Below are 15890 nucleotides of genomic sequence, written 5' to 3'. Positions count from 1 at the left end.
TAGCAAATGTCTTTTTCACTTTCCTTTTTTTTTACTAGGATCACAAAGCAAAAATGCTGGCTCAAAGTGCTTCATTGACATATCCATACATAGCCAGCATAAGAAAAGGGAGTAAAATATAGTGTTAGGATAGAACTATCGAACTCTAAACCAATGAATCAAAGATTATGGATCACTCAAAAGAAGACAGATACTCCTTCCCTCTTTCGGGAAGTTGAATTTGTTTCAGGGCGTTCTTTTCAAACAGTAGATACGTAGATTCTGTGAATAATAGGACTAGAAAATATGGGAAAATGGTGAAAGTTTTTGTGCTTGGAGCTTGAGAGCATTATAAGTCTTTCTTTCTTTTATTCTACAACCAGATTTTCCGTTTGGTTTATGGAAAAATGGAGGAAAATTATAGAAAACCTTGAGACCATTGGAATGAGGGCTGGAAAGATAGTTATAACATGATGGAATTTTCTTTCATCTCCTATGGGTTCTCAACAACCAAACAGAATTTTGTGAAACTTCAGTGAGACTGGGGCCTAAGATCTCTAAAACTGTGAAGGGGAAGTTGAGGTTGGAGGATGGGAATCTTCAAATAGAAGGGGTTAAGAGTGTTTTCAAGAAAACTTTCAGTGTTGGAAAAGACGAGAAGCTGTTGAAGGCTTCTTCCCCAAGAGTGTCTGTTAAAGAATTCTGGCTTCTGTTTCACAGGGTTTTTAAATTATCAGAAAGCTTTCAACTATCTTCAACAGACAATCTCTTAAGCTTTAAATCCACTCAAAAAGTGATTCAAACTGATACATTTCTTCCCCTCTGCTTCACTGATGTGCTTAGCTCTGCATAGGCCATTCTTTAACCGATGTTTTCCACTAGTATATAGCATGAGTCACTCTGGAGTAATTGCTATTTTAGAAGTTTTTTTTTCATGCTATAAAAGCTGGCTATAGAGCTGAACTAGTGCAATTCCAAAGGAGTTTGCTCTATATTGCCCTGCCTGAATCAGTTATAGTTCCCTGATTACTGTGAATCTGAAGTGATCAATCAACATGATCATGACTTTTAATCCTCAAAATAATATTGAACACCCTCTTTCAGACATCTAGGCTTCACAACAGTAAAAAAATTGAAAATCCCAGAGTTGAATTTGAGCATGACAGTGGGAAATGGAGCTGATGTGGCTATGATGCGGTGAATCTTCTTTTTCCAAAAACACCTAATATTCATGTCATCCTTCATCAGCAGTGTAACGTTTAAAGGCAGCCTTAGATTCCTTCACTAACTTTCTATGGTTTAATGTAGAGATTTGTATTCAGAAAAAGTTGAAGAATCTTTAGTTAAAATGGCCTGCTACTGGTTTTTCTTAACAGGTAAGGATGAGGATAAAAGAATGATAAAGATAACTGAAAAAAAAAAGCTTGGGATAAGCAATATGGCAAGCTGGTCCTATCAGCTCTGTGACTTGTGAGTTTCATCAGCTAAATTGAGAAGAGCACTTGCATCACAAAGCAAAAGTGCCAGCTCAAAAAGCTTCACCAACACATCAACACAGGGTCAAGTTAATAAAGTAGGTTAACATATCAAGCTTGTTAGGATTGAATAATTGAAGAACTAACCATAAATAAGTGTGACATATATAGAAAATAACTGAAAAGATCCTCTTCTTGATTATCTTTTAGTTAAAGAAAACTTATTTATAGAGGTGGCGTATGGCCTTTAGTCATGTTGATGAACCATAGAGGACTCATTCAAATAAAAGTTACAAGGCTCATCATCCCTTTAAATATATTTGCACTTGGACAAGGCTTGATCAATCCCCAAAACCATTGCATCAATCTTTGAGACTAGAGAGGGCTTCAGACCACTTGTTGCAGACAAGCCACAAAAGGCAATTGCAGATAGTAGTGAAGTATGAAGAACCAACTTCCAGGAGAGGTTGTCAGAATTCCAATCAACTGCCAATGCAATGATCCCTCTCCTTCAAATGGCGCTCTGATGTTAACTCAAAGTAAGAATCACTCTTTCAAGAACTTGCACTGTTATGATTTTTGTCTACTTTGGCTAATGATACAAGTCATTTTGCTAAAGGGGTTGTCTCCTGAAATTGCAGATAAAATTGATTCAATGAATCATAGGATGAAAAAACATCCGAAAAAGACAGCAAATTTTGTGCATGGAGTCCGAGAGCATTGTAACCATCTTCTTCCTCTTCTTTCATCAATTTTTATTTGCTCTGTTTGGTTGGTGGGAATTTCTTAGAATCATAAGGACCCTACTTGGGGTTAGACACATAGTTGTAAGATAATGGTTTCTTTTCAACAACTATACTGAATTTTCGGAACAACATTGAATGATAATTAACTTTCTCTTCTTTTTGGTCAAACTGCAGTGAGAATAGGGTCTAAGATCTCTGAAACCGTGAAGGGCAAGTTGAGATTGGGGGCTAGGATTCTTCAACTTGGAGGGGTGAAGAAAGTTTTCAGACAAATTTTTGGTTTTGGAAAAGGAGAGAAGCTGTTGAAGGCTTCTCAATGTTATTTATCAACAACAGCAGGCCCTATAGCAGGCCTCCTCTTTATCTCAACTCAAAGGCTTGCATTTTTCAGTGAAAGATCAATCAGATTTTCTTCCCCAAATGGTGAATTGGTTAGATTTCATTACAAGGTAGATGACTCCCATAACTCTCTCTTTTCCTCTCCTTCTCCTTGTTTCTCAATATCTAAGTAAAACTTGTCTTGTGCAGGTCTCGATCCCACTAAGAAAGATAAAGAGAGCCAACCAAAGTGAGAATGTGAAAAATCCTTCTTAGAAGTACATTGAAATTGTTACCATGGATAACTTTGACTTCTGGTTTATGGGATTCTTGAATTACCAAAAAGCTTTCAGCTATCTTCGAGAGGCTATTTCTCAAGTGCAGAATCCACTCCAGAACTGATTCAAGTCATAAGTTTCCTCCCTCCCGCTTCAACAAATGTATTTACGTGAACCTTGTTGGTTTTGATAGAAACAAAGTGTAGAATATTTCAGGAAGCAACAGAACGTTGAGGAATCTAAAGTGATATATAATTTATTAAGCTTCAAAGTACTTATTTATACAGTAGCTTAAAACAGAAAAACATAAAAAATAGTAACAAACCTGCTACCTATAGATACTTCCTAAAGAATAGAAACAAACCAACAAATACTTCCTAAGGAATAGGTAAATCTTCCACATGACTAACTTATTTGACTACTTCCACTTCAATCTACTCAACTCCATGTCAGCAGCTCCTAGGACATGTCATTCAACACTCCTCCTTGTCTCTAGAGCTGCAAACTCCAATCCTATGCCTCAAGAACTCATATCTAGCTTTGGGAAGTGGCTTGGTTAAGATATCAGCATTCTGACTTTCTTATCCAATTTGTCTCTCTTAACATGTGGAATATAACAGAAACAAAGACAACCAAATGTTTTTAAATTTTGCAGCCTTGGTTTATGGCCATACCATGCTTCAAAATGGACTCTTTTGTTGCAAAGCTTTTGTTGGCAATCTATTCAGCAGAAAGACTGATGTATGTGTAGCCTCAGCCCAGAATTTCTTTGGCAGCCCTTTGTCATGCAGCAAACACCTTGTCATTTCCATAAACGTTCTATTTTTCCTCTCAATGACTCCATTCTGTTGAGGGGTATAAGGTGTTGTAAGCTGGTGCTCAATGCTGTCATTCAGTGATGGTGTTCTCTAAGGTCCTCCCACATCACTGTGTACTAACTACAACTTCTGAGTAGCTCTCTAGGCCTTGTTTTGTGGGAAAGGAAGTCTTGTTTGTTTCCCGTATTGACAGGCTACACAAGTAGGAGGCTTCACCTATAATTCAAGAAAGCCTTCTCCAAGATTGTTCTTCTTCATAAAGAGAAGGGTAGTATGATCAAAGTGCCCCAAACGCCTATGCCAAAGCATTGTATTGCTTTTTTCTTTGTGAATTGCAGTCTGCTCTTCTTACATCAAATCCAAGGCAAAGCTTTTGCCTTTCATTTGGGCTATAAATACCTCTCTGCCTTGTGCATCAGCAATCATGCAATGATTGTCCTCAAACAGCACCTTATAGCCTTTTTCCAGCAGCTGACCAACACTCAACAGATTTTGATTAATCTCAGGGACATATAAGACATTAGAGATTAATTTCAAACCTGTGTGGCCTTCAATTGCCACTATTCCTTTGCCTTTTACTGCAAGATATGCTCCATTTCCAATTCTAACTTTGGAAGTAACAGTTTTGTCAAGTTCCTTAAAGAGCCCTAGATCATAAGTCATATGATTTGTACAACCATTGTCTATAAGCCAAGTTTCTGGGGAGCTATTAGTGGCAAACCATGATACTAAAAACAGTTCCTCATCTTGAAGTTCTTCCACAGCAGCCTTGACTTCTCCCTGCTGCTGTTGAGATTTGCATATCCTTTCCACATGCCCTAGCTGACCACACTTATGACATCTTACATCCGGCCTCCACCAACACCTTTTTTGTGGATGATTGGATTTTTTATAGTAAGAACATGGCAGAAACTTTTGAGTGTTATTGCTATTGTTATTGTTGTTTTGCATCTCTTTCTTGTACTGAGATATGGCCTAAAATGCACCCTCTACAAATCCTTCTTGTCTCATAAGCCTCCTTTGTTCTTGAGCCTGTAATGCATTCAACAACTCTACCAAGGTGATACTTGACACATCTTTTGAGTTTTCTAGAGATGATATTGTAGTCTCAAACTTTTCAGGAACTGTTATAAAATTTTTTTGAACTATTCTAGAATCAGAAAAGTCTGTACCAAGAAGTCTTACTTTGTTAACAATACTAAGAAGTCTGTCTGAGTGATCCTTGATTGTTTCTGATTCTTTCATCCTTTACATCTCAAATTCTCTAATCAGGTTCAGCACTTGCATACCTTTGACTCGTTCATTTCCTTCATATTCCTTCTTCAAGAAGTTCCATATTTCATTTGTTATCTTCAGTGTCATGATTTTGGTGAAAATTGTAGATGAGACAACTGCAAATAGACTAGCTTTTGCCTTTGATTTCCTTTGCCTCTTCTCATTGTGTAGTTTTATTTGAGCCATAGTTGGATTGTCGGACAGAGGAGGAACTTCATATTACTCACTAACAGCTTCCCACAGATCACTAGCATCAAGGTAGCTTCCATATGGACAGCCCACACTTGATAATTTATTCCATCAAACACTGGAGGTGCCAGTGCATTCAGTGAAGCTTTTGAGGTCATTTTGGATATTGTTTGTAGGTTTTTTAGGCTCACTCACCTCACAAGTTACTCAAGAACTTGGCTCTGATACCAATTTGTTGGTTTTGATAGAAACAAAGTGTAGAAACTCTCAGGAAGCAACAGAACGTTGAGGAATCTAAAGTGATATATAATTTATTAAGCTTCAAAGTACTTATTTATACAGTAGCTTAAAACAAAAAAACATAAAAAATAGCAACAAACCTGCTACCTATAGATACTTCCTAAAGAACAGAAACAAACCAACAAATACTCCTAAGGAATAGGTAAATCTTCCACATGACTAACTTATTTGACTACTTCCACTTCAATCTACTCAGCTCCATGTCAGCAACTCCTAGGATATGTCATTCAACCAACCTGATAAAGCTCTGCACAATCAAAGGCTTTGTACAAATTTTTTTGTTAATGAGAAATTGATCTCCAATTCTTCAACTGCTTATATTCTACTTGTGCACAGAACAAGTTCTTCCAAAGTGATATTGTGCTAGTACTTGAGTAGCCAAGCCATATGACACATTCCATTGCTCTAAGTCAAATGACATATGGCATAGTCAAGTCTCGTGTACTATGTGCATATGACATATTCCATTGATCCTAATCAAATGTACTACGAAGATGTATACCCTAGGGAAACTGATTCTCAACTGGGTTTGTTGAGTTACAGGAATTGAATAAAGCGATATCCAACCTCAAAGTGACTTTTGTGTGATGAGTTAAGACCATAAGGTTTGTAGTCATTTGTTGAATGTTGATAGTGACACTGTGAAATGAAAGGTTAGAAAACAGAACTGCCCAAACAATTGGAGATAGTAAAGGCTTGGTATTTTACTGACAGTGATGCCTTTTGCTTTTTGTCTGGCTTGAGCTATAGATTATGGCACCTTCAAGCATTATCTGGGAAGTTTTTGGTAGGAAAATTAAGATTACTCTCTTCCATGAGAAGATCTAGAGTTAGGCAACCTCTGGTGAATCAAATCGGGCTAGTTATCTCATGATGAGGGAAACTTTGCTTTAGCTAGCTACTGCAAGTCCTTTTAGAGCATTCTCAACTAGCTAGTTGTTCTATGTCAAGTAAACTACATTATCATTGTAGTCAGCTCTCTACTTTCATGAATATAGTAAGTGTAATGATCTACTCCCTCTTATGTAGATATTGTTTATTTTGGACCTAATAGGTTCTCACAACTTTAAAATGTATTGACATGGTTAAGAAGAGTTCACTACATATATTGTGTCAGAAACTTCTCTTATTCGTTGTAGGATATCAGTAAGCATATTGAACTATAGTTTCATACGTAAATTTTTATGAACAAACTAAGAGTATTAAATTATAATTTTATTGAAAAAAGATACATTGAGCTGCCAAAATCCAATACATTATTATATTTGAAAATTCTACGACTTTTGTTAAGTTCCCAATTTTCCTAAAAGGTTATTAAAGTATTAGAATTTGAGCCTACAATGAATATCATGCTCTAACGAACCCCTTCATGTGCAATTGCTCTTAACTCTGCTAGATTCTCAATCATAGTGCAAGATCGTTAAGTCAAAGAATCCAAGGTTGATTAGTCATTATTCTCAATCTTAATAGCATGAATTCATTGTCTTCTTTTGGGTAGAGATATTGATGACCATTGTGATTACCCACCCTGCTAATTGCTTTTGGGAAACTCAAGTAGCAATTCCAATGTTGAATATTGAACAACATGGTTAATCTTGTCACCTGATTCCAACTATGTCAGTTGTCCCGTGAAACAGAAATTGGAGGACATCTCATTCGCTGGGAATCAAATTATTGACAACAATTCCAGGTTCATCTACTTGGGGTAGTGGGATTTCTCTTTGTGAGGCTTAAAGCATATGACCAGACTTGACTGAAGAATGTTGCTGGCTTAAGAAAAATGAATTGTTTTTCAATTGTGTTTATGAGAACCTTGCAGTTGGTAAAACTGTAGATGAAAAAGGAAATTGCTCTTATGTTATATTTTGATTATATCTCAAGGCACTTGAATGTCATAAGCTATTGTGCATCTTCCTCTGTATTTTATGGAAAGCCTTTTGTCTGTAATTGGGGTTATAAACTTATAATGAATGTAATATATTTCTATGTGTGTCCACTCTTCAGGCCTACTGATAGAAATACAGAAGCATGACTTGCTTGGCTATCAAACTTGGAACTAGATTTATATGCTTTCCAAGTTGGTGAGTGAACTTAGATGAGCTGGCTCTTGTTATGCACTGGGAGTTTCCTTTCTATTTGCTTCTACAGAAATGGCAAGTCCCCAATAAAAGTGAATCTGCCCTTCCAGCAGCTAATATGGCATGCCTTCCAAACAAGTAGCCGCTATTATTTGGTGGGGTTCTCTCATAGTTCTAGCCTCGACAATCCAACTCTCTTTTCTGTGTCAAATTCATAGGATCTGATTTAGAACAAAAAGGTTGTCTAGTTTGGTAGTTATTTTCAATCTTCCTCTGTGAAACCATTAAAATATCTTATCTTTCTGCTTGTAATTCAGCTGATCTAATGTCTTCTCAATTCCCCTTTTTCATATAGAATTAAAAGAGGTCTGGCATCAGGAAGATGAAATGAAAGCTCAAAATGATGCATCTTCACATATTCTGAGTCAGACTAAAGAAAACAAGTAATAGAGGTGCTTGTTCAAAAGCTGAATCTTCCCCAAAGGCTAAAATGCCAGTTTCTGGGCATGACTTAGGAGCAATGGTAAATGAACTAACCCTCGAAACAAAGAGTTGGCAATGACAATACTAATATGACAAAATGAATTTTCATTGAATGAGTGGAGATTACAAATTTACAGTTTGTAAGATTACTACAAAGAGAATTCTGCGTGTGAATGATCATATTGACAAACCAGAATCAGAGCATAGCTTTCTGGAGATAACAACTGCCTTCCATCATTCAGATGTCAATGAAGTTGGCTCTGCCTGCCATTTCCAAACATCAACTTGTCCAGTTCCATCCCCAGTGAAAACAAGTCCCCCTGGACCTATCTGAATCTCTCTGACTTCTTCTTTTGCAAATATGCTGCCCTTCTCAGTGAATCTATGCCACAACAAATAAAATTAGTCAACCAAGAAACAGGGAAGAATGTTCTGTTTACCAAGAATAATTGAATTAAGAAGGGAAATAAAACCTAGAAAGTAATGGTTATACTCACGATGGTAATTCATAAAGCCGCACAGAATTGTCATTGCAGGAGCACAACAATATTGGTTTCCCTTCCGAATTGTTCATACCAAAAAGAGATAGCACACCCTGTAACAAGAAGCAGAGTATAACAGCATTATGACAGCAATATATCAGCATTACCACCAACCATTCCCTTGATAAAAGGGTTCCTAGAAGCAAACCAAAATCCACAGTTCATAAATTAAGATAAAAAAAGAACTGAATGACAATAACCTACATGTTCTTCATTGTGTGTGTGAGTCACTTCCAGGTTGCCAGCTTCAGTAGCAAACCAAACCTGCACCAAAACAAGAATCAGAACAGACATCAGGTCTAATATCCATGGTGAATATAATAAATGTAAGAAATGAAACCGACCTTAATTGTTTGGTCCAATGAACATGATATTAAATAGGGACCCCAACAAACAAGAGACATCACAACTGATGCATGCTCCTTCAGTGCATGAATACATTGTAATGTATCAAGATCCCACACCTGAAAGGAATATGATAATCACTCATATATACACATTTCATCAAGAAATATTATAAACCATGACAATGGAACAACTGAGCAATATTAAGTCAAACAGCATTAACTAGATATTCTGGTAACTATTCAATTAAAGAAGTCCCATGAATTTTACAATTTGGATATTCAAATAGACCATGACTATTTAGCAGTTTTCGCATTATAGGAAATGATAAAACAAACACCCTTAATGTAAAATCTCTAGCTGACATATTTCCAAACCACTTTGCATAGAAAAATGATATCATAGCATATAAAAGAGCTTAATTAAACCTACTCTTATTGTATTGTCCATGGAACCAGAATAAAGCCTCCCACCGCCTACTGTGAGTGAAACCACAGCACCATTGTGGCCTTCCAATGTTGTAGCTGGCTTAAAAGCATTGGTTTCCTTATTGGCTTTCCATGCATGTATAGTGCCATTCTGCAACAACAAAATAAAAAATAAGAAATAACTTTGGAGTGTGACCCCAATATTTTGAAATAGAAAAAGAGTAAAAAAAAAAGGGTCGGACTCAAATGTGCAAGTTCTTTCACACTGCTATTTTCAGGTTGTAAGGCAGAATGGGAAGTTGGACTCCATTAGTCATTTTAAGGGGTCATATAATATACCAAATCATTACCATTCCTAATAGAACGACACAGAAAGTTAAAAACTATGAAGAAATTTACCTGTGCCCCCGCGAATAGCATATCATTATTCACCACCATAGCATAAATTTGCCCAACTGGTCCGTCAAGAGAGACATCAGCACAAGACTCAATATTCCATGCCTGAAACAGTACCAGCACAGATACGATCCCATACATCAAATTCTTATTAAACTGAATTGAACAAACAAATTGAAGAGAAAAGGAATAAGATGTGTTTCAATCTTACCTTAACAACATCTTTTATTCCAGCAAATACCCAAGGGCCTGCACTGATTAAGGACCCAATTTCCCCTCCAAGATTGACCACACCATCACATTGACCAGTATGGCAGTCCCAAACCCGTATATACCCATCTCGACTGGCAGTATAGAGCTTCTCTGAGCCAGAAGGAAGCACAATTCCTGAGATGGCCTGAACAAAGAAAAAAAAATTCTCATGGATAAGATGTTCAATTTAACCAATTAACAAAAGCACCATCTTAATTACTGCACCAACTACCTTGATGTGCCCATTAAGCTCTGCCAACTTGAAAACCCCATGGCCCTTAAACCATGAATGGAGATACCGGCACTTATCTGCCTCCACACAATTTCCATGTAGCCAGTACTTGCAGACCCTTTCTCCAATTACATTCTGTGTAATTCCATTTCCAGAGCTACTTCCTGCTCTTGTTGGACTTGATGAACACCTTAGATTAGTTGAGTCCCATTCACCCTTCTGGTCAGAATAGAGAGTCCCCTCCCTGTGGTTTCTATGGGATTGATTTGAAGCTGATGAACGCTTCGGAGTTGTTGAACCTGATGGCCTATCCAGACTCGTTAAACTTGATGCACTCTTCGAATCAGAGTCGGGATTCCTCTGCCAGCAATTTTTGCGGAACTGATTTGAAATTTGATAGTGGGTGTTTTGGGGCAATTCTTGGTGCAGGAACCTACAAGGGTTTCTGTTGCACCTCCCACGGAGCCAATAGGAACAAACCATGTTGTTCACATGTCTTCTTCCCCTTTCATTTTTGTCTCCAACCAATCTTGATGGCTTGATGTCCATGGCTACATCACAAAAAATACATAGGTAGAACATATAAGTTTGCTGCACCAAACAAATCCTTCAAGATCCTAACATCAACATCGAGAAAGCCCTTAAATCTATGATCTTCAATTTAAAACCCTCAGAAATCCACCATGATCCTCAATTTAAAACACTCAGAAATCCACCACGAATGGCTGCAAAACATCAATTAAAATAAAATAATTTCATCTCTTCACATCCATCAAACCCTTAACTTTCCAATTCTTAAAAACTTCAATCCAAAACCCATATCTATCAGAATCTTTAAATCTCCGATTCTCAATTCCAAATACCAAATAAATCCACCAACCCATCTTCGATATGAATCAAAACCCTCAAGCAAAAACCCAAAATATAAAGAAGGAAGCAAACCTGAAGAAGAAGTAGAAAACAAGAGAAGAAGGCGGTCTTCAGAGAGAACTACAAGCTTGCTGTTATGTTCTTTAGCTCTTCTGTTTCTATTTATAGGCGTTGGGATCCTTGTAATGCAAGTAAGCGCGGGAATGTTTAAAACTTGAATTTCCGTTAAACGGGCGCGAACTCCTCACCTGACTTGATCTGCCCGTTAGGCGCCGCCGCGCCGCGTTAAGTAAATAAAAAATCACATGCAAATATGTAGCAATCAATTACGAGCACAAAGAATTCTAGAATGCTTTGATTTATTCTACAATTAATTTTATCAATTTTTTGAATTGCAAATTATTCTTAAATTATTCTTTTTCTAAAAATTATTCTCTCCTTCATTTTCTTATTTAAAAAAACTAGAAATCGAGAATAACGGTCAAACAATACTATGAATTTTCTAAAAGCAATTTTCTCCTTTTAAAAAAATAAATGATATTTAATCAAAAATGCCAAATATGCTCTTCTTTTTTTTTTTTCTTTTTTTTTTTGGTTTTAGAGACTTGCATTTTGATGCATCAATAATGAGGCTTGTCTAGCACCCCTTTTCCTTAAAGCCAGGGATGAGAATAAAAGGAATGAAAAGCTTGAGATAAGCACATGGATAAATAAAAAAGACAGCTGCAAAGCTTGTGATAAGCACAAGGCAGGTTGGTCCTATCAGGTTTATGCATAGTGAGTTTTCCTTTTATGACCACTTTAATCAACTCTTGACTTCATAGGTTGATCCTTCCTTAGGGGCCTTTCCTTTTCCTTGCACCCAAAGTGTCCATGAATTTCATTCTCCTGCGAACCCAAGTTCTCAAGACTTTCTTGTCTAGAAAGAGGTCTGGTTGTTCCCATAGTTGCTGTGAACTCCACCTTGAGTTGTATGATCCCCAATGTCTAGGCAATTCCTGAGAAGTACTGATTGAATTCCAGGGAATAGAAGAGTCCTATTCAAAGTTAAACCCTTTAGAATAAAGAGGTTGTTTGATTAGGTGGTTAGATGCGATCTTCCTTTATGAACCACTAAAATATCTTATTTGGTTGAAATTTGGCTGAAGTAATGCATTCTCATTTCCCTTTTTCTTGTAGTATTGAAAGAGGGCTGATATCAGAAAGCTAAAATATTAGCTCAACAGGCTTCATCTTCACATACTCTCTGAGTCAACTAAAATACACCTCTCTTGTGATATATCTTGGGAACTAAACAAAACAAGAATAAGTCCTTCTTACAATAGTATTTCAAAAATGGCCGAAGACACCATCATCTCAGACTATTTTTAAGTACAATTTTTTTTATGTCTATGCTTTTATTCATGTTGATGAGCAATGGATGAGTCATCAACTAAAAGTTAAAGATTCATTCACCATTTCTATCCCTTTAAATACACCTGCATTGTACAGGTTTTGATCAACCTCAAAGCGTTTCTTCAATTTCTATAAACCAAAGCATTCCAGACTACTTGTTGAAGACAACTGACGAGGCAGTTGGAGATAAGAGATACCGAATTGCAGCACTTCAACAAATATGGAGAACCAACTCCCAGAGCATGTTGTTGGAATCCCAATAAGCTTCCAATATGATAGGCCATCTCCTTCAAAAGGCTCTAGGGCAATCATCCCAAGTAAAACTCTCTCTTTCTCTCTCTACTTTTCCTGTCAGTTGTTTTAGTTGTAGAAGACTTCAAAATGGAAGTTGTTATACTAATGGTGTTGTCTTGAAATTGCAGAAAAAATGGATTCAACCAATTATAGGATGAACAAAAATAGGAAGAAGGCAGACAATTTTTTGGATGGAGTCCGAGAACATTGTAAGTTTGTAACTGTTTCTCTTTTCCTACACTTGAGATTAAGAAAAATAGTGAACATCTTGATTTTAACCATATTTCATTTGCAAAACTGCAGTGAAATTAGGGCCTAAGTTCTCTGAAATTGTGAAGGAAAAGTTGAGCTTGGGGGCTAGGATTCTTCAACTTGAGGGCGTGAAAAGAGTTTGCAGGCAGATTTTTGGTGTTAAAGAAGGAGAAAAGCTATTGAAGGCTTCCCAATGTTATTTATAAACAACAGCAGGCCCTATAGTTGGCCTCCTCATTATCTCTACTCAAAGGGTTGCCTTTATTAATGTTACCATATACAATTTAGAATCATATTGGTTGTACATATAGGAATGTTAATGTTACCATACAATTTAGGAATCATATTGGTTGTACATATAGGAAAAGATTGACAAATTGGCTTACCATGTATTTGTTAATGTTACCATATACAATTTAGGAATCAGTTAGACTACATGTATAGGATATATATTTGTATATAGATGGATGCAGTGAAATATAAAAAACCTGATCAGAGTTCTCAGTTTCTGTGGAGTTTTTTGAGTATTTTGACATGGTATCAGAGCAAGGTTTTGGCACCTTCTGAGTGGAGTTCGTGATCTTCTACCAATCAAATGCTTGGCATCGAAAACAGTGTTGATCGGGTTCATCGCGACCTGGTTCTTGGTCGTTTATGTTTCAATTTTCTGGTGGGCTATTTCCTTTGTCTCTCGGTTGCATCATGTCATCAGATAAGTTGGAATCGTTTCCTATTAGATTTACTAGCAAAAATTATTGTGCTTGGGAGTTTCAATTTAAATTATTTGTCAAAGGAAAAGAATTATGGGGTCATATTGATGGGAGTAATCCTGCACCTCGTGATGCCGAGGCTTTGTCTAAGTGGGAAATGAAGGATGCTCGGGTTATGACCTGGATCCTTAGCTCGGTTGAACCTCACCTTGTTTTCAATCTGAGGCCTTATAAAACTGCTCCTGCTTCCACCACTCTTCGTTGGTCTACTCGTCTTTCTCGACCCCCTGATTGGTATGGATTCTTCTCTCCTGTCTCTCTTGTTGCTACTTTATCCACTATTTCTATTCCCTCTTGCTACAAACAGGCCATGGAACATAAGTGTTGGAAAAATGCAATGCAAGCAGAACTTCAAGCAATTGAGGAGAATCATACTTGGGATATTGTTCCTTGTCCTCCTATAGTCAAACCTATTGGGAGTAAATGGGTTTTCTCTATAAAACTTCGTTTTGATGGCTCTTTGGATCGGTACAAAGCTCACCTCGTAGCTCTGGGTAACAAGCAGGAATATGAGGTTGATTATGAGGAGACATTTGCTCCTATTGCCAAAATGACCACGGTTTGAACCATCTTAGCTATTGCTGCTTCACAGTCATAGCTACTATATCAGATGGATGTAAAGAATGTTTTTCTTCATGGTGATCTCCAGGAAGAGATTTACATGAAGCTTCCCTCTAGTATGACTAATTCTTCTCCTCATGATGTTTGTAAGCTAAAACGTTCTTTGTATGGGCTCAAGCAAGCGCCCCGAGCTTGGTTTAAGAAGTTTCACAGTACAATTCTTTCCTTCAGCTTTACCCAAAGTCAGTATGATTCTTCCCTCTTCTTCCACACGTCTGCGTTGGGTATAGTCCTTCTCTTGGTTTATGTGGATGATATTATCATTACTGGCACTGGCTGTGGTTTGATTACTAAGCTTCAGCGGAAGTTACATACAACTTTCCATATGAAAGATCTTGGACAGCTCACATACTTCTTAGGATTGGAAGTTCATCATCGGGCTAGTGGTATTTTTGTGAACCAACATAAGTATATTCAAGATCTTATCACTTTGGCTGGTTCGGAGGACACTTCTTTTGTTGATACTCCTATGGAGGAAAATGTCAAATACAGGAAAGATGAAGGGGACCTTCTGGATGATCCTACTCTTTTTCGGCGCTTGGTTGGGAGTCTTATCTTCTTGACCACTACTCGACCTGATATCTCCTATGTTGTTCATTAGGTCAGTCAGTTTAAGACTTCTCCTCGACATCTCCATCTTGTTGCAGTTCGACGCATCATATGCTATCTTCGAGGTTCACTTACTTGTGGGTTATTCTTTCCTACTGACTCTTCTCTTCAACTTGTTGCCTATAGTGATGTTGATTGGGCTGGGTGTCCAGATACATGTCGATCTACTACGAGTTGGTGTATGTTTTTAGGTGATGCCTTAATTTCTTGGAGATGTAAGAAACAAGATTGTGTTTGTAACTCTTCTACTAAGGTCGAGTATCGTGCCATGTCTACTGCTTGTTCTAAAATTGTATGGCTACACGATCTTCTTAAGGAGCTTGGGTTTCCTTATACTACTTCTACACCTCTTCATGCTGATAACACTAGTGCTATTCAGATTGCCACCAATCCTGTTTTACATGAACATACCAAGCACATTGAGGTTGATTGTCATTCTATTCGAAACATCTTGGAAAGTCGGGTGATATCTCTTTCTCACATCTCTTTTGATCTCCAAGTGGCTGATATCTTCACCACAGCTTTGACTTGACAGCGACATCAATTTCTTGTTGGCAAATTGTTGTTGGTTGACTTACTAGCATCAATTTGAAGGGGCATGTTAATGTTACCATATACAATTTAGGAATCATATTGATTGTACATATAGGAATGTTAATGTTACCATATACAATTTAGGAATCATATTGGCTGTACATCTAAGAAAAGATTGACAGATTGACTTACCATGTATTTGTTAATGTTACCATATACAATTTAGGAATCAGTTAGATTCCGTTTATAGGATATATATCTGTATATAGATGGATGCGGTGAAATATAAAAAAGCTTATCAGAGTTCTTGGTTTCTGTGGAGTTTTTTTGAGTATTTTGACAGCCTTTTGTAGTGAAAGATCAATAAAATTTTCTTGTTCAAATGGTGAATTGGTTAGAATCCATTACAAG

The 15890-nt window shown here is 37.1% G+C and overlaps 2 protein-coding genes across 2 annotated transcripts; one reads left to right on the top strand and one right to left on the bottom strand.

The window, feature by feature from the left end:
* The first annotated feature begins 1740 nt into the window (after positions 1-1740).
* LOC100258417 (GEM-like protein 4) lies at positions 1741-3577 on the top strand. The gene is made up of 4 exons (XM_010657702.3): positions 1741-1993; positions 2096-2176; positions 2375-2649; positions 2729-3577. Exons 1-4 carry the CDS (start codon positions 1897-1899, stop codon positions 2792-2794), a joined length of 519 nt encoding a protein of 172 aa, XP_010656004.1. The 5' UTR covers positions 1741-1896; the 3' UTR covers positions 2795-3577.
* Positions 3578-8024: 4447 nt separating this feature from the next.
* LOC100247991 (zinc finger CCCH domain-containing protein 48) lies at positions 8025-11276 on the bottom strand. Its single transcript, XM_059740195.1, has 8 exons — positions 10135-11276; positions 9862-10047; positions 9654-9755; positions 9259-9405; positions 8826-8945; positions 8686-8745; positions 8437-8534; positions 8025-8321 (listed from the first exon to the last, which is right to left on the bottom strand). The coding sequence occupies exons 1-8, from the start codon at positions 10714-10716 to the stop codon at positions 8174-8176; spliced, it is 1443 nt and encodes a 480-aa protein (XP_059596178.1). The 5' UTR covers positions 10717-11276; the 3' UTR covers positions 8025-8173.
* Positions 11277-15890: the final 4614 nt, after the last annotated feature.

Source organism: Vitis vinifera, chromosome 10 (genome assembly GCF_030704535.1).
Source record: "Vitis vinifera cultivar Pinot Noir 40024 chromosome 10, ASM3070453v1".
Lineage (NCBI taxonomy): Eukaryota > Viridiplantae > Streptophyta > Magnoliopsida > Vitales > Vitaceae > Vitis > Vitis vinifera.
This window is presented reverse-complemented; position numbering and strand designations above follow the sequence as displayed.

Excerpts from the sequence above, each read along its gene's own strand:
- LOC100247991 (XM_059740195.1), bottom strand. The coding sequence starts at position 10,716 with ATGTTCTACCTATGTATTTTTTGTGATGTAGCCATGGACATCAAGCCA. Across the intron at positions 9,756-9,861 it reads GAATAAAAGATGTTGTTAAG|GCATGGAATATTGAGTCTTG; the intron begins GTAAGATTGAAA and ends GTACTGTTTCAG. Across the intron at positions 8,535-8,685 it reads ACACACACAATGAAGAACAT|GGTGTGCTATCTCTTTTTGG; the intron begins GTAGGTTATTGT and ends TTCTTGTTACAG.
- LOC100258417 (XM_010657702.3), top strand. The coding sequence starts at position 1,897 with ATGAAGAACCAACTTCCAGGAGAGGTTGTCAGAATTCCAATCAACTGC. Across the intron at positions 1,994-2,095 it reads CGCTCTGATGTTAACTCAAA|ATAAAATTGATTCAATGAAT; the intron begins GTAAGAATCACT and ends CTGAAATTGCAG. Across the intron at positions 2,650-2,728 it reads TGGTTAGATTTCATTACAAG|GTCTCGATCCCACTAAGAAA; the intron begins GTAGATGACTCC and ends TGTCTTGTGCAG.